The sequence below is a fragment of the Carassius auratus genome, chromosome 8 (assembly GCF_003368295.1).
Source record: "Carassius auratus strain Wakin chromosome 8, ASM336829v1, whole genome shotgun sequence".
In the NCBI taxonomy this organism is placed as follows: domain Eukaryota; kingdom Metazoa; phylum Chordata; class Actinopteri; order Cypriniformes; family Cyprinidae; genus Carassius; species Carassius auratus.
Genome location: NC_039250.1, coordinates 22,701,625 through 22,726,368, shown reverse-complemented (window position 1 = coordinate 22,726,368; position 24,744 = coordinate 22,701,625). Strand labels below are relative to the sequence as shown.

At 36.5% G+C, this 24,744-nt stretch overlaps 1 protein-coding gene across 2 annotated transcripts in view; it reads right to left on the bottom strand.

Moving 5' to 3' along the window:
* Positions 1 to 24,744, bottom strand: part of oxct1a (3-oxoacid CoA transferase 1a) — a 36,743-nt gene that overhangs the window by 11,234 nt on the left and 765 nt on the right. Inside the window, exons 2-13 of one of the 2 annotated variants that reach the window (XM_026270360.1) lie at positions 23,611 to 23,722; positions 23,136 to 23,226; positions 19,906 to 20,041; positions 19,622 to 19,771; positions 19,386 to 19,492; positions 18,270 to 18,330; positions 9,747 to 9,854; positions 9,520 to 9,634; positions 9,078 to 9,172; positions 8,133 to 8,181; positions 7,923 to 7,995; positions 6,300 to 6,375 (exon numbers count right to left, since the gene is read on the bottom strand). In XM_026270360.1, the coding sequence (XP_026126145.1) occupies positions 6,300 to 6,375; positions 7,923 to 7,995; positions 8,133 to 8,181; positions 9,078 to 9,172; positions 9,520 to 9,634; positions 9,747 to 9,854; positions 18,270 to 18,330; positions 19,386 to 19,492; positions 19,622 to 19,771; positions 19,906 to 20,041; positions 23,136 to 23,226; positions 23,611 to 23,722 (1,173 nt within the window). The remainder of the gene's footprint in view (positions 1 to 6,299; positions 6,376 to 7,922; positions 7,996 to 8,132; positions 8,182 to 9,077; positions 9,173 to 9,519; positions 9,635 to 9,746; positions 9,855 to 18,269; positions 18,331 to 19,385; positions 19,493 to 19,621; positions 19,772 to 19,905; positions 20,042 to 23,135; positions 23,227 to 23,610; positions 23,723 to 24,744) is intronic. The other variant, XM_026270361.1, reaches the window with a different exon arrangement.

The window sequence follows — 24,744 nt, the reverse complement described above, 5'->3', positions numbered from 1 at the left end:
GAAGACGAGAAATTATGCCCTTCACTTCAGGCGATTTCCTTTTGTCGGTTTGTATCCTTATCCGCTCCTCTAAATTCATTCTCTCCTACACAAACAGGCTGGACATTTAAATGCGCGGCAATTCAATAGCGTTTAGCATTAATGCCGTTTCTTAGACAACAACTGAAGTGCTAATGACAGTGTGACAAAAGGCTGTAGTTTAACAGAGCCGAACAACTGCAGACCACTGTATAATTCTTTATCACATCTTATGAAGTCTGTGAACTTTAGGGTATTACATTCCAGGTTCTTTTTTTATATATATAATTAACCAGAAACATAACCTTTTGGAACGGTGGCTTTCCTCTGCGCAGTGTGTTAGCCACTGACACTTCTCCCTTAATTAATATCAAGAAACCTTGAAGCACAAATATTGCAAAAATAAAAAATAAATAAATAAATAAAATAATTTCATCATTGACTCATTTCCAAATCTGTAAGACTGTATATGCTTGGAAAATAATGAGTAAGTAAATTAGGAACTATCCCTTTAAGCAAATAAGATACTATGAATATTATTAATGTAAGTAAGGAATAGTTCACAGCAGGCCACTGAATTATTAGCAAATAATGCACACCTGAGATGATGATGCTGCCAAGATGTGAAGCATTGGCTTTATGTATATAATGAAATGGCACTTTGTGGCAAAAACATGGAAATAATTCGTAATTTATTTTTTTCCCCTATTGTTTGCTATAGAAAGGGTTTTAATTATTTTGCTGTTGTGAGGACATTTTAAATAGGGGAAATCATTTGGTGAATTAATTACTTTAGCTGTGAGTCCAAATGTTTTAACAGTAAGATTTTTTGAAAATGTTTTTTAAAGAATTCTCTTCTGCTCACCAAGCCTGATTTCATTTGATCCAAAATACAGCAAAACAGTAATATTGTAAAATAATTGCTTTCTTTTTGAATATATTTGAAAATGTAATTTATTCTTGTGATCAAAGCTAAATTTTCAGCATAATTACCTCAGTCTTCAGTGTCACTTTTTCCTTCAAAACTCACTGGGTTATAGAAATTAATACTTTTATTTAGAGAGGATGCTTAAATTTATCAAAAGTGTTGATGAAGACATTAATAATACTGCAAAAGATTTCTATTTCAGATATATGGTGTTCTTCTTTTATCTTTCTATTCATCAAAAGATCTAAAAAAAAATCTGCTCCGCTGTTTTCAACAGATTAATAATAATAAAAAAAAATTGAGCAGCAAATCAGAATATTAGAATGATTTCTGAAGTTCCATGTGACTGGAGTAATGGTGCTAGAAATTAAGCTTTAAAATCACAGGACGAAATTATATTTTAGAAGTATATTCTAATAGAAAACATTTTAAATAGTAACAAAAATATATACATTTTACAGTATTTTGCTATACTTTGGATTAAATAAATGCAGGCTGGGTGAACAGAAGCGACTTCTTTAATAAAAATAAATTTAAAAAAAAGAAAAAAAAATCTTACTGTTAAAAAAAAACATACATTCCATAATTTTGTTTTTATTTTATTACATTTTATTTTATTCTGATAATTAAGTGTACTAAGTTAAAGGGATAGTTCACCCAAAAATGAAAATTAGATGTTTATCTGCTTACCCCCAGGATATCCAAGATTTAAATCCAAGATTTTTTTACTCTCATAGATTCGGTTACCATTTTTCATGCATTGTACGACTGAGAGACTGCAACGACTGAAGCTAAAAATCATAATTTGTGTTCGACTGAAGAAACAAAGTCACCTACATCTTGGATGCGCTGGGGGTAAGCAGATAAACATCAAACTTTCCTTTTTGGGTGAAACATCCCTTTAAGATGTTAAATTGAAAGCCATAAAACATAGAAGAGAGAACAAGATTCATGCAGAAGAGTGAGCAAAGACTGAGCAACTTCTGTGTCCTTAAGTACCGTCGGGTAATGGGTAATTTGAAGTGGACTATAATTTTGTGTCTGGGCTTTCTGAAAGGCTGTATAAGAGCCATTTCTTAGTGAGGGTCAAGAGTTAGAGTCCCAACTACAGTTTGTTCACATTAATCACATGTTTTTAACAAGAGAGTGTGTGGGTGTTAGGATGTGGAAGCAAGCGGGACTATTTCATATCATCAAGTTCAGATTGTGTTCGACCCCCATTTTTTGCATCTGCGTTGTACATTACAATTAAAGACACAGCATGACTATAAAGTGAGGAATGGCTCTATTTTCCCACTTCTTGTCCATAAACCACTTTCCTTTACCAATGAATGCCAATCAGCTCTTCTGAGAGCTCAAGGCTGATGTACATTTGTTTCTGGATTAAGCTCCTCTGGAACATTACGAACGCAAATTCAAAATCCCCATTACTGCCGCTTCAGGGGCATTTTCTCCTAGGACCCAAGCACATCAAAATAATTTGGATGAGAAAACAATCAACAGTACAAAAATAAAATTAAACATGAAAGGTCAGATTGTCCATTCACACAGCATGTGTTTTTGCATTGAAAAACTGAGACGTGGGCAGTGGGAAAAAATGCAAGGTTCTTTTTTTTAACTTGAGTTCAAAGTCATTAGAACTTCAGCCATACACAAAATGCTGCAAAATACAAAATAGATGTGTGAATAATGGACAAAACATATCATAGTGCATGTTATGCATAAAATAAGCTGAAAAATCTACCAAGAACCATTTAAATTACCATTTGTTTTAAGTTATTCTTTTTGGGGGAGTTAAATAACACCACAAATACCATTCATTTGATGAGCACAAACATTAGTAAATTGCATTGCATGATTCATTTTAATATTCTACTCCCATAAATTTCGCGTCTGAAATGTGAACTCCTACAAATGCAGGTGAGGAGAGGCACAAAAATAACTGTGTCCATGCCTCTTCAGTGCTTATTTTAATGCCAAAAGATGGTTTGCGCTGGTATAAGCTGTTAGTAAATCTAGCCCTAAGATTTTAAAACAGGTTCTTCACAAGTAACAATTTATGTCCTTATCTTTTTTTTTTATTTGGTGAAAGGCTGTGTAAATCACATTCAAAGAAAGAATCACAAGAATCACTAAAGCCATTAAATATGCAGTCTTATACTTTTTGTTTGATTTTCAAATGCTTTCTTGATTCAAATCAAAGTTAGTAATGCTGTGATTCCCCTTTGTAGCTGGTTGGCTTGGTTCATGGCTTATAATGCTTTAACAAATTTTTTTTAATTTTTAATATTTATGTGAGAATTTTAAGAAATATTAACAGAACCAAAAGTAGGTAGGCACTAACAAACTCTATTATGTTCACAATTGGTCAGTAAATCCAAAGGAATGGGTCAAACTGATGAAACTTGAATTAATTATAAAGAAGACTTTAGAAAGTACACCACTTTTGGCCAATTCTGAATTGAAATGACTTTACATGATGATCTACGAGAGAGCTGGGTTTTTAGTAACCTGTTAGATCGGTGAATTTTTTTTTAACCTTCATACATGTCACCATCATAACACCTGTGGTATTTAAAGGGGATTTGTTGATTAATAGTCCAAAAAGTGAAGATTAATAATAACAGCTGAACACCAGTTTTTTCTTCCCATAAATAAAAGTTAATACTGTAAGCTGGCACACCCTGACACAACTCGTCTGCTTTTTATTGTTACCGGCCCCCTGTTGAAGATGCTAAGACTATTTGATGTAGCATGTCTTCATTACCATTTGGGATGCCGTGGAAAGGGAGAGCTGCTATCAGCAGATGAGCAGAAAGAAGAGGAGGGGACATATAACATCCCTGTTCCTCTCTTGATAGTATGAGTCTTTCAGCTCCAGGCCCTCTGGCTACATTACAGTCTGTTGTCCCTTTAGTTTGAGAGGTGGCCGGGGAGCCCACAGTAATTGGAGGGATTATTGTAATTAGTCTGCCAGGCTTGTCTGATTCATTAAGAGTTTAAAGGCTAAAGACAGCTTAGAACAGCACACTCTAGTGCTGCATGCAAACCTAGTTATGTCTGATAATGTACCCTGATGGCCCCACGTACAGCTACTGACCTAAACATACCATCACAGGAGAATATAGTCTTTACAGGTCTGTTGTATTTAGATTAAACTTGCATTATATTTACATTGCACACTTCCCTAAAAATCGAGCCATGAACTTGCCGTTGCTAATGCTATGCTCCACTGTTTAAGCTAGTGGAATGATTTATGTTTCTGACTGAAAAGAGTCAGACATATGTAAATAAATGTGTAATAGTATAAATGGATCTAAAATTACCTTTTGGTAAAGGCTATTTAAGCCTAGATCAAATACTTTGTAAAACTATTGTGTACAAAAATCATCCTTATTCTGAAAGCCTTTGTACATAATGTGTTATGGGTTTGCCAGTTTTCTTTTTCCAATATGCAGTATAAACGTGAGAAAGCCTGAGATTTCCGAAATGTCCAGTAATTAGATGAAAATAAAATAAAATAAAAAATGATTTAATTTATTACTATTGAAATCAACAAAAAACAAATTATATTAGTAAATAAAATGGTTGTATAATTTATTAGAATATACCCCCTTAAGGCAACATATATTTCAAAGCTTTGGAAAATAGAAATAAAATAAAATCATTTTAGCAAAAAATAAATAAATAAATAAATAAATAAAACCTATCAACAAATAATATACTTTTATATACTGGAACACATATTAAAATAACATATATTTCTCCCTGGCTGGCACCCATTGAAGTTCCATTGTAAGAAGGTACAAATGGTAAAGCAGGGCACTCAAATAGTAAAGCAATGCACTAGCAACACCAATGTCATGTGTTTGATTCTCAGGGAGCACACAAAGTGTATACTCTGAATGCTATGTTGCTGTCGCTCTGGATAAAAGCCTCTGACAAATGCATTCATTTAAATGTTATCAACTCACCAATCCATATCTTCGGCATCTTAGACACATTAAGTAGCACATCTTTCATGAGCGTAATCTCTGCATTTCAATGTATGCTTCACATTTTGCCCTTACTGAAGTGCAAGTGAGGAGACGAGAGGGGAAAAAATGAAACACAAAAACAAGGATGGGGGTGGGGGAGTGGGGGATCACTGAAAGCAGAATGCATCTTATGGTCTATGTGTGCCAGTTTGCGAGAAATAACCTTCAACCAAACTCGATAAGCGAGACGCGCAGAGGGCCAGGAGGCTGGGAGGCATCAGTCAGTGACAGGACGAGGGCCCTGAAGAACTATAAATAACCCTGCAGAGGTGTCTGCAAGCAGGGCAGCTGTGTATCGACAGTCCCTCAAATGACAGCAAGACCAGGCGTCACAGGTGACAGCCAGCAGACCAACAGCTCCAAAAAACCACAGCCAACACCGACTCTCATTAAGCCTTGGAAACACATTTTGTGAACCTAGAGGGAAGCAATGACTTTGGATTTAGGACAATAGCAGACTAACTGATGCAAAGACAATACTTGGATGACTGTAAGAAAGAATTACACAATTACACAAAAATAGGATAAACTGCTCTGACATGCAGTGGGTCTGATTAACTGGAGTCCGTGTTAGATCACTACCTACAGTACATTTCAACTGTTGGCATTTATGTTGTGGTTCTTAACTGTAGTGGTTCTCAACTCATGGGTTGTGACCCCAAAAAATACAGATTAGACTTGTCTAATCTCCAATTTGGATACTGAAAATTTGGATTAGCTTTTGTTTTAGCTAATACAGACCAAAATTGATATGCACGTTTGCACTACCATGTTACAAAATGAATTAAACTCTTCATGGGTTTGTACAAGCGCTACCTGAGTGACAACTTCTTTATTCTGCTTGAAAGGAGACGGTAACAGGCGTAAAATGAGACCATGCATCTGTATTTGTGCTCTTCAGAGAACATCATCTTCTACATAAATCATTTCGGATTTCACACTGGGAGTTCTGTCATTAGCTGCTCAGTGATTTCCAGAAAACAAAAGGAAAGATCTCAAGTTAATCTCAGCGGGAGACTGAAGAACGGATGCAGATGGAAAGAAGGGAAAGAATTGAAGTTCAGTTTGATTCAGCAATGTGTGCATAATGAAACTATGGATAAGGTTGTACACTTGTCTTAAAATACTTAAGAAGGACACAACTATAAGCAATTACAAACATACAGTAACTGCAAAACCACAAAATGTTTTGTGTGTTAGACGCAAATGGATAGATTTAAGCATGAAAAAAAAATCTTGTTTCAGCTCCACTCTTATTGTTCAAAGTCAGTCATACAGCTATATGTATAAATAAGGAAATGAAGCTGGGAACTTGCCGGAATCATCCAGTTGGCCAGATCTCCATGCTTGGATACCTGCATGGCTCCTAACATGGTCAAGTTGATATGACCCCTAGAGGAAACAAACAAAAAAAATCTAATTAAATAATGAATTTCATGGAGGAAAAAGGGTGTATTGTCTGTTGTCAATGAAACACCAATGTCATATGGACTATTTTATTAATGTCCTTACTACCTTTCTGGGCCTTAAAACGTTGTAGTTCTCCAGGGTCAGAGAGCTCTCGGATTTCATCAAAAACATCTCAATTTGTGTTCCGAAGATGAACAAAGCTCTTACTGGTTTGGAACAACATGAGGGTGAGTAATTAAACAGAATTTTCCTTTTTGGGTATAGTATCCCTTTATGCAAAACTGTCAATTCTAAAAGGCCATCCAAAAAACATAAACAATTCTTAACAGACTGGACTAAATCTTTTAAGTAGTAAGCTCCTGCATGCCAAAAAGATGGCTTGAAATAGTGCACCACTAAACCAATGGATTGTCAGAAGGTCTTATTCGTGAATCTAGAGACAGACTGTAAGTGGGTGGAAGTGCTCTATTCTTAATGTATGTGCTGTCATGACTCCCCTTGAGCCGCAAAGACCCCATGACCATTCACTGTGCTCCCTATTGCACCAGACAATTAAGGCCTAAATATATGACCGCTGCTGGATTCGCAGATGGAGAAAACAGAAATAACAGTGAAGCTTGTGGGAAGAAGGCGTCAGCTGCCTGTGAATAAATCGATAAGGCTCATAAAACATCAACAGGGAGTTTTCTAAATGACATGGCACTATTGCCTAACATACAGCTATGCAAATAACAGAATTATTAAAGGCAAGTTTAAACTTGTGACTGCACTAAAACAGATAACAGGAAGGAATCAAAATGAACAATATATATAAAATATATCTGTTTATATAAATATTATATATACATAGTTTTTCCTTGTGGTCTTAGACTCTAGTAGCTTTTGGGCCCTAATAAAATACACTGTGAAAAACACCACTTAAAATGGTGTCATCAGGAAATTGATATTCACACAAACAGGATGCACAATTACACACTCACGCACTTAAGACCAGCAAGAGTCAATTGCGTTATCGACAGCACCACACGATCTCTCCGTGAAGGCCAGAGCGGTCCCGGCAGAGACAAAGCACCTTCATTCCGGCCGTCTCACCCTACTGAGCGGTACAAGAAGCATCCAATTAAAATAGCCACCTGTTTTGACACAGCTGAAAATGTCAGCCAACGTGGCCCGAGGCGCAGCCAGCATCACGGCCGTCTTATTGCATATTCTGTCTCCGCTCCATCCCTCACTTTTACCATTTACACCCAGCAAACAACCCTTTACCAGCTCCAAATCAAGCCCTTACACACAAAACAGCCACGGCGCTTCATTCGACATGAAAAGTCACATTTGTTACCGGAATGTCTAAGTGAGCTCTTTAAAGTGACACCATCTGGGGCGAAGTATTCAGCTTGTCTGAGGAACAATCTACTGAGTCAACTCGGGAAAAATCTTTTGTGGGGATGGTTATAAAACACTGAATATATATAAAAAGTCCTTATATATGATTTTAAATAATGTTAGAATTGATTGTGATTCGTCCTTACCCTCTGATCATGGCAAAGGAATCGTCGCTAGAGAAATAAGCGGCTCCAGGAAGAACTGTGACAGTTTCTTTACCTGAAAGGGTGAGGGTGAAATGGAAAGAGATTTCATTAAGTGCTCTGAATGGACAAATTAGGTTATTAAAAGGCAATTTATGCAATGCTAATGCTGTATGACTGTCTACCAGTATGAAAATCAGGGGTAATTATTACCAGCATTGATGAGATCTGGATCAACTTCATCCTCTGTTGGGTAAGGGCCCTGAATTATTCAAAAAAGCACAGTAACTTAGGAATGATTTTATGAGGAGTGCAAAACTCAGTCATATTAAGTCAAAAATAAATACAAGGTATAAAAACAATTAAAATTAAATGGAGCCAAGGATTCAACTGTTGCTTCATGTAGATGAAGAATTATTGTTCCTTTCATACATGATACCAGCTGAATATCTAATAGGGGTAATATTTGACGTTAAACAATAATACAATACAAATCATACAAACTAAAGATACATTATTGTACATATATTGTACTGTACACTACCGTTGCATTTGGTATGATTTTTTATGTAAGTCTCAAATGCTTAACAAGACTGCATTTATTTGATCAAAAATAGTTATGTATACAGAAATAATATTACAATTTTAAATATAATTTCTGTTTTAATTTCTATTTTAATTTTAATGCATTCTGAAATGTAATTTATTCTTATGAAAGCAAAGTTGATTTTAACAGCCATTACTCCAGTCCTTTCAAAAATCATCCAAATATGCGGATTTGCTGCTCAAGAAATATTTCCTATTATCATCAATGCTAAAAACAGCTTTGTTGCTTCATAGTTTCGTGGAAAGAACATTCAAAAGATTAGCATTTAAATCTTTTGTAACATTACAAATGTCTTTACTATCACTTTTAATGTGTCCTTCATGAATAAAGGATTTAAAACACTTCCAAATGGTAGTGTAGGTTTGTAGTAATGTCAAAATTTTCAAACTTAAAACAACTACACTTTTTTAGAATGATTTTCTACTTCATTAAAATAAACAAGAATGCAAGTACAATAAAAGCATAACAGACAGGTTTTTCAAATGCTTGTATAACTGCATTTATAACTGTATTTAGCAAATGCAATACAACTCTGAGAAAAGATAGCTTACCAGCCCCAGAATGCCGTTTTCACTCTGCAGGTGGACAGTAATATCTGGTTTAATGAAATTACTGGCCAGCATGGGGATTCCGATGCCCAGGTTAGCTAAAACCGCATTAACAGATAATCATGAGAGACAAACAGGAATTACATTCTTAGCAAACATCAAAACCATTGTTGCTCATAATAACTGGTTAAAATTAAAGGAGAACATCACCAAATTTCAATATAGCTTTCATTTACTTGAAATATAGCACACAAGCTGTGTGATTCACTTGTATTAATCTCTGAAAGCTTCAATTCCCATTCACTGTAAATGCACGGCAAAGACAGATTCTTCAAAATTCCCCGACATGAGGGTAAATAAATAATGACAGATTTCAATTTCAGTGTTCAGTGTGAAATTAAAATCGATAAAATGTAGGTGACATGGTCTGAAACACTGTACATACCATACATCCCGTCCTCAAACTCCAGCGCAGCTCTGCGAATAATCCTCTCTCTCACAATATCAGAGTCTTTCTTGGGTTTGGGATTTTCAGCCTGGCCTTTCTTTACTGTACGCCTCTGCAAAAGGTCAGACAGAGGGGCGGCAATAAGAAAAAAAAAAAAGATGACAGAGGATAGATGGATAAAGGAAAACTGATAGAAACGAGCCAGACGAGTCAAGCCCCTTCACCTCGATCCGCTTCTCGTAGCTATCTCCCTTGACAATCCTGTGGACGTAGATGCTGGGGATGTGGATGTCTTCTGCTGCAAACGTGCCCACGTCTACAATCTCCTCCACCTGAAGACAGAACATAAACCAGCTGATGATGACAATGAGATTAAGATATCATGTTTCTTTGCAATAAGAAAGGAACTACAGATGGGCAGAATTGCTGACTGTCCGTTGATTAGTACTGTCAAGATTGTTTTAAGTAGCTTTAAATGTTGTGTGTAGTGGTTAAAATGGGTGCCATAACCTCTCAGAGACAGTTTTAGGATGTTGACAGTATACGTAGCACTTAGCGCGCTAAGAGTCTTTCAGTACTGTCAGCATGACAAGTTGCTTCTCTATATTCATTCCTTTTAAAGCACTATCAGACTTCAGATCACCTGCAATGAATACTATATTGGTTATTTTGAATAATCCGCGAGTTTCATTTTTTTGGATGACTATAATTTTGTGCAATAACAGAACACAGATATTTAGCCTATTTATCTGAAAAATTTTTTTTAATACTTTAATTCAGCAAGAATGCATTAAATTGATCACAAGTGTGTACAGACTTTTAAAAAGAAGTATCGGTAAAATAGTCCATGTGACATCAGGGTTTCAAATGTCATTTTACGAGAAATATTTGTGCATAAAGAAAACAAAAAAATATATACTTTATTCAACAATACTTCTCCACTTAATCCTGTGGCTTGCCGCCATTGTGGGAAGAGTATCACGATGCATGTGCTTCTGCTTCATGTTAACAGCACATGTGCATGTTAACGTAAGCAGCAGCGCCATGCACATGTGTTGTTCACATTAAGTGGAAGTGCATGCATCGTGATACTCTTACCACAATGGTGGTGCACTGCTGTCCATGCAGGGTCAGAGAGTTCTCAGATTTCATCAAAAATATCTTAATTTGTGTTTCGAAAGATGAACAAAGGTCTTACGGGTTTGGAACAACATGAGGGTGAGTCATTTTTGGGTGAACTCGCTCCTTAAATTTCCTGACAACCCATTTTTTTTTAAGACTCACAACTCTTGGGTGGGGTTGAAAACCTGCGCTTTAAATGGATGCCAGGCTAGATGACAGTTCAGTGTCAAACAATTCTTCAGTGCCCTGTATCATCATCTATCATCAGCTCCCTGTCTGGGATCCATTACAGCTGAAAAATGTACCATATTCTGTAGGTCAAACTGCCCCAGAAAATGGTAGAGACGCCTTACACTAGATGCAAGTAAAAGCTTTTATTCTGAATTCCGAGATGTTGATTTTACCTTCAGACAGCATTGAAATGGGCAGCTTTGAGGAGCTTACAGGGAATAATAAAGCTGTCACATACAAGCAGCCTGATTGAGGAGGGTTTGCCCTGCAAATGGTAAAAAGTTAACCTATCTCTCTTTGGAGACTAGAGGATATGAGAAGCAGGGAATGAAGTGCTGACAGTTTAAAAAATAAATAAACATAAATCACAAACTTTCCGTAACCAGTAATCTTAAACTCAAGTCTCTAAAAGTCCTTTTTTACAGAGATGTTTGGCAGAATGTGCACATACTGTAGCTCTTTTACATACAATTAGCACTACCAAAAATGACAACTATTAATAACAAAGTGATTAATTGTAAAAAAACAAAAATAAAAAAACAAGAAAATTATAACCATTCTTAAAGGGATAGTTCACTCACGAAAACTGTCATTAACTACTCGCCCGCATGTCGTTTCAAACCTGTAAGACCTTTGTTCATCTTCGAAACACAGATTTGTGCTCCTCCTGTAAACACGTGGCGGAGACTGAATTGTTCAATTATTTTTGTTTTCTTTGCGCACAAAAAGGATTCTTGTAGCTGCATAAAATGACGGTTGAACCACTGATGTCACATGGACTATTTTACCGATGTTCTTAATACCTTTGCGTTGCTGTCCATGCAGGCTCAGAAAGCTCTCAGATTTCATCCAAAATATCTTAAAGTGTGTTCTGAAGATGAACAGAGGTTTCACGGGTTTGGAACGACATGAGGGTGGCTAATTAAAGACCAAATATAATGACAATTTTGGGTCAACTATCCAGAATTCATTAACACCACAATACTAGTGAATATTACATTTGTGCTATTTTAACAGAGGTCGACCGATATGGGTTTTTCACTGGCCGAGACCAATGCCAATATTTCGAAACCAAGGCAGCTGATTGCCGATATATGATGCAGATTTGTTTTGGGGTTTTTTTGGCTGATAAGTTTGGCCGGTTTTCTCCCCCCCCCCAACCCCCCCCCCCCCCCCCCATGGCTCAGAACTTAAGCACCTTGTTTTTTGTTTGTTTACTGACAGATACCAGCGTTTCCCACAGAATGCAAGTGAATTCTCTGCCAGCAGGAGACACTGCTGGAGCAGAGATATAGCGCTTTCCCCGGTAACAGCTGTAATCAAATAAGCGCTGCTCAAATTTGGTACTTCTAACCTTTTTATTAGAAACAAGAACCAATAGTGTTTAACTTTATTAATAACAATCCTAGTGATTCATTTCTAATACTAGTTAATTTATGCAATTTAAATATTTGCATATACAAATTTGGCACTTGTAAATACTGTAGTTATGAGAAACTAAAGAATAAATAGTGTTTAACATTACTAATTACAAACCTGGTGCTTAATTATAAATACTCCATACTAATAATTAATATCTCATTTGTGTAATTTTATTGTTTGCATATTCAAATGTGGCACTTGTAACCAGCTACGAAAAACAAGAGATGGTTTTTACCATTACTAATAACAAACCAGTTATTATACTCCAAATGTTGTAATTGATATTTAATTTGTGCAGCTTTAATATTTGCAAATGGTGATCAGTTACAAGGTGCCCAACAACCAATAGAGTGTGCAACATCCTGATAAAAAACCCTGTTTGTGTTTCATGGAACAGAGAAAATTATTTAAAAAGACATTTAAAATACATAAAATTTTTAGATGAACTTTGTGATCAGTGCACATTTTGCCGAGTATGTCTCATGTGTATGTCTCAACGTGTCTTCATCCGCATCCTCCCGTGAGGAATGTTGATGTTGTACCTGTTCTTTCTGGTGGTGTGTTTGATAACGGCACAAAGCCGCAGACCGCGGTTTCACAGACAGCGCCGCTGAGAGCTCACAGAGCGGCTTAGCACTCCTTTAAGGACCAAAAATAAGCTCCTAAAATACTGAACAAAAATCTGAAGCTCAGATAAAGGCTCGGGGGGAAAAACACACTTCGCAGAGAAGCAAATCGATGCACCCAAAGCATGTTTAAGCCCTGCAGATGTGCACAAACAGAGAACAAAGGCCAGGCTTGCTAAGGATCCTACAGACCTCACCCATCTGACTTTACTTTTCAGATTCTGCACACTTGTGCATCATACACAGAGAGACATTTCTTGAAATCGGTGCATATTAATAAATGTGTACTGTGCACACGGCGCTGTTAGAGAGGGCAGAAACATGAGCCTAGATTGAGCGGTGTTGCTGTTGTCATGGTTACCGCTGGTGGCGTTTGGCTTTTTATCATTAGACGGGCTGCGCAGGGCAGAGAGTGACTGAAGGGCTCAGGCTTCCAGACGGCCTAAGGGTTTAATGCGGAGCGCAAAATGAAATCTGTAGGAGTTAGCAACACTCTCCCTGCAGAGTTTGCTGCCTCATTAACCCTTCATACATGAATTTACCATATATGCTATAGTGCTAAGATACAGAGAGATAGTATACTGGTTAAAGGGACAGTACATCCAAAATGAAATGAAAATCTTTATGTTCTTATTTCACTGCCATTACTGAAATAAATAAATAAATAAATTACAGTTTTAACAATTATTATTATTATTATTATTTTGATAATTTATTCATTTAAAGTGACAATTACAGAGGTAATTGATATTATATTATATTACATTATATTGTTAGATATAACGACTGCAAAAAAAGACTATGTATTGCATTTATATTATACTGTATATAATATTTTAATTAATAATGTAATAAGTATATATACTGCTTTACATTGAAGCATTTATATTATATTGTGTTATTTTATATTACACCATTTATAAAATGTACTGCTTTATAAATAGTTTATTAACATTTATATTTTATACTATAAAGTGCAACTCTTCTGAAGTGGCGTTTGGTCTTCAATGGGAATGAAAATAACCTTGATGTAATCTAGAAGGAAGAAAATCCCTTGGGATCCAACATCCCTGAGAGATTCAGAGAAATCTTTTTTCAAGGGTTTGTTCTTCTTTTGGACTGAGATCCTTGTCAAAGCAGGTTAGATCTATAGAAGCCGATGGACACATGTTGTTATGAAACAGTTGGGGTCTCGATCAGAAACATGCAGTGGATAAATTCTTCATATCGCTTCGAATCAGGCAGGCAGCTAAAAATGATTCCAGTTTATTTATGCATGTCTCACTTCATAGCAAATGCCAAGCACAGGCAACAGACGGTGCACAAATAAACCATAATCTTCAAAAATAGTTTGGCATCGTGGCACTGAGCATGATGAGACGAATCCAAATCCAAAATCCAATGGGAGAATAAAGCTAACAGCACTAAGCCTACAACACAACATTTTCCAAAAAACACAAAACCAGGTATGTTTAAAAATAATAAGGATATATTTGTAGTAGTATTTTTGTCCAGTGTTGTCTATTTATCTACTTCTCTTCAGATGTTTTTGAAGCAGGTTTCAGCTCAGTAGGAGTATGTTAGAAGAGTCCTGGCCTATCAGCAGCATGCACCTTGAGGGGCCGCCAACCTGAGGCTAAATACAATTACCACTTCACTCAAATGGCCCTTGAGGGGAATATGCACCAACTGAAGAAAAAGGGACCTCTAAAGAAGCAGGTACGTTTTAAAAATGCTATTTATCGAAGTGTAGAACATTTTTATAAAATTAATCTACACCAAGGAATGAAGCCTTTCAAATAAACTAAGAAGGCAATCTATAATATAAATATCTAATTATCATATAGTCTCTGCACGTGCTCTTTTACATTGTCAACATTTATTCAGTCTCATATGATAACATGAATGGAGAAAATTTTGATTATATGCATAATCATTCCACATACAGCAAACAATGACTGATGCTTTACTATGAAAAAGTTTGATAATTTTAATGGTAAGAGACTAAAAATGTATATAGTAAAAACCTGTTCAATACTTTATATGGTGTACAGTGTAATAAATCTAATGTGAGATTTCATGTAATTTAACGTAAAAAATGTTTTGTTTTTGTTATTGTTATTGTTTTTGACCAGTAATTTCATTTTTTTTTTTAAGTATTCAAAAAACACACCACAAAAGACAACATTAAAGCTGCAAAAATGTGTATTTATAGTACATGTGTGAGAATCAAATAATTCCACAGACAATCATCTCCTGATCCAGATCAATGAGTTAATGAATCAGTGAACTCAGCAAATGAACAGAATCTCAGATGCGAGCGAATCATTTTGTGAACCAGAACAGCTTATCCATTGAAAAGATTCAAATTAAAATAACAAACGGTTCACAAGTCAGACGCTGATGCTGTTTTTATACTTTTATACTCTTATAAAAACAAAAGTACCTTTTCAAAATGTGATGGGGGGGGGCAAAACTAAGAATTTGCAGAATAATAAGGAAATCTTTACATAAAGACACAAATATTCTACAAGGAGGTTATTGAATTGAAACAGAATTGAAAAATCAATGCTACGATCTACTGGCTTCACATTTTGCAATATCCCTGATCTGGCTCACAATGCCCCAGCTGTTGCACTGGTAATTTATGTGCAACAAACCAAAAGGATAATCAGCGTTTTGAATTTGGACAGAGGGAGGAGAGATAATACCTTTGAGGACGAATTTCATCAATAACCAATTAGCCTCATCCTGGAAAAAAACCATTTCATGCAACCTGTCGTTTCAACAAAATTAAATAAAAAACACAGATTGGTTCCTTTAGAACCGATGCGACTAGCAAATATGGCCTTGTTTGGACCAACTGCCCTTGCATCCCTCAATGCTTTGGGCCTCATTGTACCTGTGAGAACCGGATAACTGGAATATGCCACGGATCTGCCGTGATTCTGTCGCCTGGCAACCGACTGGCCGAATCGAGTTCACCTGCTTTATTATTGTCTTTTGGGCAATCTGCATTTCCTTTGGTTAATGCTAATGATCATTTCTTTTTAATTCATTAGGAAAACAGCGGCTTTATGGATGCGCAGCTATCAGATATCCTGTTAATTAGGATGCTGTGACGTGCTCTCCGTTTCATAACGAGAGGAAATAAGGTGGCAGCTTCCTCCAGTGGCATCAGTATTTCCAGCGCCTGGCTCTGACAGGCAACAGGAACGCTTCTCTCAAAACACTGAGCCATTGGCAAGCCTCATCAGCCAGCCAATTGAGAGGAAATAATTCAACATGGCTGCTGCTTTTGGCAGATTATTACTGGATGATCATAAAACACTGTCTCCCTTCCACGCAGCTAAATATGGCCTCAGCTATTCTAGAGTGAAAAATCAGATGGCAGAAAGTCAAAGAATGAAATGCTGTAGTTTTATAATATATGCAAGCTCGGGTGCAGGTGAAGGGCCAAACGAAATGGCAGTCTCTTTGAAGTAAAACATGGGACAGGGCTTACGCTGGTTCCAATCAAACAGAAGAGACCATAATAAGCTGATCAAGGACTGCAAGGATGATTCACATCATCATCTTCACATGACAGGATGGCTCTGTCTGGGAAAAGAGATGTATTTGCATATCCACAAAACTGGGTCACAAGCACTATGCGCTCAAAAAGCATTTGCACAAAATCTCCACTGTATGCATTTTAGTCTAACGTTTTAACTAGGACTGTAAATCAAGTAAATGTATAACTTAATTATATGATCTATTAATTAACTATCTCCATAGTAACTAAATGCAATCAACTAACTGAGGTTTATGTGTTCATTAATTGCAGCTTGCTCCAACTGCATTTTATTATATTACATTGTATTATGTAAAATGTTAATAATAAAGACATTACTAATACACACAATATAAACAATTTGAAATGAACATCATAACAGGATTCTAATACATTAATCAGACAATTGTTTTAATAATTAGGTAAAAAAAAATTCACAGTAAGTCGCTTTGGATAAAAGCGTCTGCTAAATACATAAATTTACAATTTTAAATTTAAATTAACAATAAATTGACATCCCTAGAACAAATAATTGTCATTTTTGGTCTGAATTTGCAGTTGCTGTTGTGAACATAAAGCAATCAATGCAATGTAATTGACAGATATTTCTGCACATCCTACATATATAAACGTATTGCTCAAACATGGTTATACGAAATACCCTGAACATTTGATCAATTCAATGCATCTTTACTGAATAAAAGTAATCCTGCCCCCAAACTGAATGGTAGTGTACTGTATATGCACAATGGATCAGTATAGAATCCTGGAGTTAATATTTTAAAACATTTAAGACCGACACCTGTAGTAAACCAGCTGACTGTTTTCTTTTCTCATCCCCAGACAACAGTGATGGCAGCACGTGGCATGAGTCAATCTTTATTCTGAGTCCCTGCTGTGAAAGCTGAAGGGTTGCTGCCACAAACAACATCTTAACCAGTCAAACAGAGGCAGAATGCAAGATACACACTGTTGCTCAGCACTCAGCCAACTGATCCACTCTCCTAGAAGGACGGCTTTCATCACCAGATGCGCAAACACTGAAGAAGGCTTTTAACCATTACTGGGTGTTTAGTGAACTGATAAGCTTATCTTCAGTTGGACTGCAATAACCGTATTGTCAGATGATACTGGCCACTAATAACTGCTCATTTTGTTGCACTGCCACAATAAAGATTGAAAAGCAGTAATATAAAATGTGCTGATAGCAACCGACACGATTGCTGCAAAAGACAATTAAACAATATGAGCGAGATAAAAGTCTTTCTTCCTGATGACACTACTAGTGATGGATTGATAGGTAGCCAGATTGTGAAGGGTGAAGACTAGTTACAGAAATATCTACTCAAAGGTTTTTAATTCAGTTATCGTTTCACACTGTAAACCATTTCCAGCCACGGCTGCAAGACGCTGGAACCATATTAATTAATGGAGTTCGTTCATGGCCACTGAAAATGCCTTTTGATAAGTCTTTTGTTCGTAGCTGCGTGTTTTGAACAAAGGCTTGGATGAAAGCATATTTGAAGTGTTTGAAAAGCGCTCTCAGTAGAAAGGAAATGAAAAAGGAGTGAATGGGGGGGGGCTTCAAAGATCTAGATGAAACTGACAGTTTATTTTGTTTATGTGAAAAACAGTGATGAAATGAAACGCAGGCAGAGAGATGAATGTTCCAGGCAAGTGAATTCATAGGAGGGATAATATGATATATGTACAAGCTTTTAAACTTGTAATAATGCACCAAACTGAATCTAAAAGAAGCACATGTGTTATGTGGTCATGTGGTATCCACCCACCTCCACAATTGTGATCTTGGCTGCCTTGCACATGGGCTGGTTGAAGTTTCGTGCTGTTTTCCTGATAGTAAAAAAAAAAGTAGATGCTCAGTATTAAAGTCTGTAAAACCAACTTTACAAACATCCAGAGCTGAGGTGAAATGTGAAAGAATGGAATGTTCTTTCCTCCATGTACAAGGCACTGATGATGAAATATAGAGAAATAGGCCAGAATGATGAGCTATACAAATCAGTTTGACTATTGTCAAAAACAACTTTTATCAAGTCATCATCCATAGTGCTGCACTCATGCTTAAAACCTTTAACCAAAAAAGAACAAGAGCACATTCATATTTAATGGAAAAGGAAACAGTGCACCCTTGTGGTAAAACAAAATGATTTAACACTGGAAATGTTCAATGTTTTTGTATGCAACATAACACAATTTTACCACACAGCAACTTTTATAAAACTAATTCTATAGTTTCAACATGAAAACATTTTATAAAGATTTGTTGCATTTCATACACACACTGCCATTTCAAAAGTTTGGGGTCAGTAAGATTTTTTTTTTTTAAAGAAACCAATACTTAATACTAAAATAGAAAAGTTAATTTTACATTGTAATAGTATCACAAAATATTACGGTTTTTTAATGTATTATTGATCAAACAAATGCAGCTCTGTTAAGCAGACATCCTCTGAATAGTACTGCATATTAAAAGAATATAAATAAAAAAAATGCCACTATTGTATTTATTTTATGTATGTGTTTAAATTTCTATTTTTAGAACCTTATTCTCTGTGGGTTGTATAATGAATGAAATGACTGGGTTTGAAATTACAGTCATTTTAATAGTTTGCCTTGTCAACTGTGTTTAAAATGTAATCTAAAACAAGGTACTGTTCATGTCTCCTTTTTACAAGAGTGTCTCATGTGGCCATCCCTCCAGTGAAAAAGTCTGTGGGATTGTGCTAAATGAAAACAGAAACGTGAGAGAACATAACTATTTTCAGGTTTGGGCAAAACACCAACCGCACCAGTGAACGTGTGACACTGTACAGTTATGGAAAACAACGTCTAGTCTAATTGAAGTAGGGCTGAACAACCTGAGAAAAAAAAACAGACACTTGTACCTGAAGATGACATTCCCAGCTTTGTCCGCTTTCCAGGCTTTGACCAGCGCAAAGTCGCCCGTGATGGATTTTTCCATGATATAGTGTCGGCCATTAAATTCACGCACCTAAAACACAAGATAGAAATCGCTATAAATCTTAGATCTGCTTTTACTGATCAACCTTCATCTGCGGAGACATCAGCTGTATTATTGTATTACTCAGTAAGACTGGACGATAAAAGCAGCAGCTCTGACCTCTCTGGGTTCACTTGCGATGGCAATGGTGCCGTCCTTGTTGTATTTGATAGGTGAGCCTCCCTCTTGGATGAGTGTGCCATAGCCGGTGGCAGTGAAGAAGGCAGGCACACCTGCGCCTCCGGCCCTGATCCGCTCTGCTAGCGTGCCCTGCCATCAACACAGCACAATGGGTAAACTAAATTGAAGAATGGTCCTATAAAATCTTTAGCATACATATACTTGGCTATTGAGAACAAAAGGAAAGTGCTTATTCTGAAGGTTTGGGTAAAGGATGGTCTCACCTGTGGGGTCAATTCCACCTCCAGCTCACCACTGAGATACTGCCTCTCAAACTCCACATTCTCCCCAACATATGACGAGATCATACGCCGGATCTGTTTGGTCCGAAGGAGCAGGCCCAGGCCAAAGTCATCCACTCTGTGTAAACCATAGAGAAAATCAATGTAAAAAAAATCATGAAAATCAAAAGCATTATATGCTCAAAAACTCAATGAAAACAGGCTTTTTTTTCATATTGGGAAATATGTCTTATCATTTAAAAGGTATGTTTTCTGTTGTAATATAATTCAATGTGTAATTTATTCGTTCCTATGAGGCAAAGCTGAATTTTCAACAGCATCATTACTTCAGTCTTCAGTGTCACATGATCTTTCAGAAATCATTCTTATATGCTGAGTCTGTGCTTGATTATGTTTCATATTATTGTCAATGTTGACAGTTGTGCTGCTTAATTTTTTTTGTGTGGAAACAATGCATTTTTTTCAGGATTCTTTGGCAAACAGAGAGTTTATTATTTATTTTATTTTACAGTTACATTTTAAATGTCTTTACTGCAATGTTTTTGTTCCTTGCTGAATAACATATTAACTAATTTTGATAAAATAAAATAAAAATTAGTTTGAATCTATGGTTGAAGTCTCTCAGTTGAAACTCTCAGCTGAACTACTGTTGGAAAAGTAGCACTTATTGTCTTAACAGGTCTAAATCCAGTGTCCAATGGGCATTCTGTAACAAACAGGTCATTGAAATTCAAAACACGCAGAGAATACTGAGACAAAGGCCACACAACTCACTTTTACAGCAAGAAACATTTTACAGATCTCGCTTCAGTTTGGTGTGTGCGGTGGCTTGGCACAGTTACAGAAGCAGTGACTCAAAACTGATTTTGTCACTCATTAACTAATGGCATGACTTGAAACGCACTGAGGTATAAAAATGTTGGCTACCTTTAGGGCAGTGCAGTAGAGCAAATCTGGACACTTTTACACTATTGATACCGAAGGGATTCTGATGAAACATGAGGGGGAAATGTTTGATGAAAGTTACTACAGACGTTTTATAAGCGCATGCATATTTTTAGGTTCATTTAATCAACAGGGAGCACAGACTCTTGATGTCACGACTCATTCACTGGACCAAGAAAGGTTGCAATTAGACACATACTGTGTCATGCCATGTTCTCATTAACTCTCTTCTAATGTGTCTTCTTCACTTTTTCTCCTGCCAGAGAAACGACAAAGGCTTTTAAAGTGCTTGAAGTGAGAAAGGAAAAAGAAGCTACTGTCTAGGTCATATGTGCTTAGAATTTACTGAGGTGATTTCTGTATTTTATAAAAAGCACAATAACTTAACAAGTGCAAGTTAATACTGAGCTAAAGCAAAATCAGTATAGTGCATCGCAATTGTTTGGTTTTGTTCTTGAATAAATCTGTTATTTTGAGCAACTGTTTAAATGATTGATTTACTGAAAACGACAGGATGTGCATAAAATCACCCCTTATACCCACATACAATGCATTATTTGACGGGACAGCGCTTGTAATGATGTCCGAAACCAATGTTTGACGGTAGCGCCATGAATTCCCAGAACTCGCCAGCAGGTGGCGCAATCAGCGTCCAAATTTGCTCAATTAGTTTCATTCGCTCCTTCAAGTAGACTACATCAGTGGAGTGCAACAGTCACATGTGTAACCAGCCAAAAGGGTTACTGAAACATCCACTCCACTATTATATCGACTCAACAAGTCCCAATGTTGTAAGATCTTATAAGCAGCACTCTTAAAATACATCTCAGCCTATTAAATTCAAGAAGCGGAACTAACTGCTGTATAATTATCCCTTTAACACTGCTACAAAGTTGGAGCAGCTCTTTCAACTTAGAATAACACGAGTCTGTAACCAGATAATACACAGTGGCCAATAACTACTTCCAAACAAGTCAGCACTCCATTTCTAAGTAATGAGCAACACGTTAAAAGTATCAGCAGGGGTTGCTGATGGAAAGAAGTTGCATAGGAAACGGCGTCCTTCTGTGCGAGCTACGCATGCTAATGCCAAACACTGCTGTGACGCTGGTTTCACATTACAGAAGTCTCTCTGTGGTAGACCGAAAGACTTTTTTCACAGAGATTCAGAACTCGCAGAACAAGGTCTACGACAACAAACAATGCAGTCAAGAACAGCAGGACTCAAACAGTCAGATAGAAAGGAAATAAACTTCAAGAAAGGAATCATTCGAGAACGTTCTATTTAAAACAGGTCAAAACTTCCCTTGAGGGAAAAAGACAGATTTTTTTAAAGAAGTTTGTATTTTGTTATAAAGGAGCTGACAATAATAAATGGTGTAGGTGTTTTTTTGTGTGCATTCATCATGTATATAGTCTTATTTAAGCCTGACTAGGAAAATTCGAATGGACTTTATTGCTTTCTTCAACCATCTTCAGCACTAACCCACACTGTCCACACTCTGTAGTCATGATAGAAAATAAATAAAAAAATGACCCCAAATAACATAACTGGCCCATTTTCAGAAATAAGGCAATAGTATATTCGTAGACAACCAACCTGGGAAAATGCCAGAACAGAGAGGCCTATACATAGTGTTGAGTCACATGTTCAGAGCAGCTGCAACATAGCTGCAATAAACCAAACGCCAATATCCAATAAGATAGCAAAAAGACTGTATAACTAGCCATTAAAAAAAAAAAAACCTTTACAGGAATTTTGATCATTCATTTCCCTGTGTTCACTTTTCTGCATTTACCAGTATGACTAGGCCTACTTGACAGATAAGACTTGCTTATCCCGTCTGAAAAAAAAAGGTTGTGCGATGCTTCATACTGACAATCTCTTTCTATTTGTGGTCAGTTGAGCACACATTCTCAACGTCATTTAAGGGAGAAATTCTCGTAGCGACATCTAGAGAACAACTGAGGTTATGGAGTTGTATCTTGCTGTTTTGGTTATTATTTCTCAAAAGGCTCCAAATAGATTTTAAATCTCAAATCACAGAAGCATCATTTACTGTTCGTTTTTATTGATGTTATGTGTTCGTATTAATACTTCAATGGTATTAATACTTCAATATGAGTGGTTTCTGTTGTTTGCATGTGTCAGGAGGTACAGGAGCTCAGTGTTAGGCCAACTAGTGGAGTACGAAAGTTGGTCGAATTTAGTGCAATCACAGTTTTTGGCTTGGTTTAAGTTGTTGTTTACATGTAAAAAGGCTTACCCTGCATTATTGCTGACTGCAGTCAGGCTCTTAACTCCTGTCTTCAGCAAACTGTTGATCAGATTTTCTGGAATACCGCACAGGCCAAAACCTGTGAATGAGAAGAAAGGATACTAAAAATTTTTAAAAATGGTTGCTGTCAGCTATTTATCAAGGCTATTCAGTTGTAATATAACATAATATACAATAATGATGATGATAATAATAATAATAATAATTTAATACTTTAATTTAGCAAGGAAACCTAAAGAGAAGAAATGTTTCTTGAACACCAAATCAGCATTACAGAATGATATCTGATGGATCGTGTGACACTGAAGACTGGAGTAAAGGACTACCAGCTCTTGCATAAGAGACTTCTTTTAAAAACATTTAACAAAATGTTACTGACCGCAAAACTTGTGAATGGTAGTCTAAATAATAAAGCAGACAGTTACTGATAAAGGATGAGATGATGATAAATCATAACCCTTACCTCCCACAAGAATAGTCGATCCATTAGGAATATCTTTGACTGCTTCAAGGGGGTCTGAATAAAACTGTCGGGACCGCTGATTTGAAGTGGAAAAGTAACAGCCGCATGTCTGCTAACAACAGACATTTAGAAGGGTGAATGAAGCAGGCTGAACATATTAAAAGGCAACAAATTTAAAGCATTAATGAAAGAGTTTACACATTTGAATTCACAGTCAATTAATCTGTTCAACACTTGAGACCCTTTAAGCTCCCTGGCAATCTTATCCCTTTTTTCCACTAAGTGTTAAGGCAATCCCATACAAGTAGTGATTTGAGGAATACAGCCTAGTGGAAAAAAATACTACATAGATCAGAGGTTGACTTGTCCATTCATGAGCCCTGTGCTTCTCACAAGGCAGTGGAATCTGAATAGATGCATAGAAATGTCAATTAAAATAAACATAAGATCAATTTCCTCGGTCAGCTACAACAGTTTGACCACTTTCCCATGCTGATGTGCACGTGCTAAATAAACCCAGGGAGTCCAGCCAAGACGTCCATTTCATTTATATCTTTATTTGTTGACACAACAGTGCGTGTTTGACCTCACAAAAGCTCCACCAAAGGACAAGGAGAGGAAACAGCTGAACACTTATCTCCCGGCCTCAATAAATAATTAATCTGCTTCTGTTTTGTATATATGTTAGCCTTAAGCATTATTACCAAATAATAACATACAAAAATACTGAGTTATAGTAGTTTTCCAAAGACCATAATAACTCACTCAACAAAGAAACCATGTATGATCATTACCACTGTTATTCCTTGAAACAGTCATTCAAAGGTTTCTGCTCCGACTTCAGCCACATGACACTAGCATGGGACTCTGTCATAACTATATGACTTTAAAAACTAGGCTCAGCGGTCAGGGAGAATTCCTCTCCTGGTTCTGAGAAATAGTTATTACAGTGGTCTAGTTCACATGTTGTGAGGTATAATAAGCAAAATCTGGTGGGTGGAACAAAAGGGGAGGTGTGTGAGTAGGAGAGAGCAGAGTTAGGTTACTGTTAATCAAGAAATAGTGTTGGCAATGCAGTCAAGTTGATTGTCCTAGTTTTAAAAAAACTAGTATTTTTATGGAAGTTATTGATAA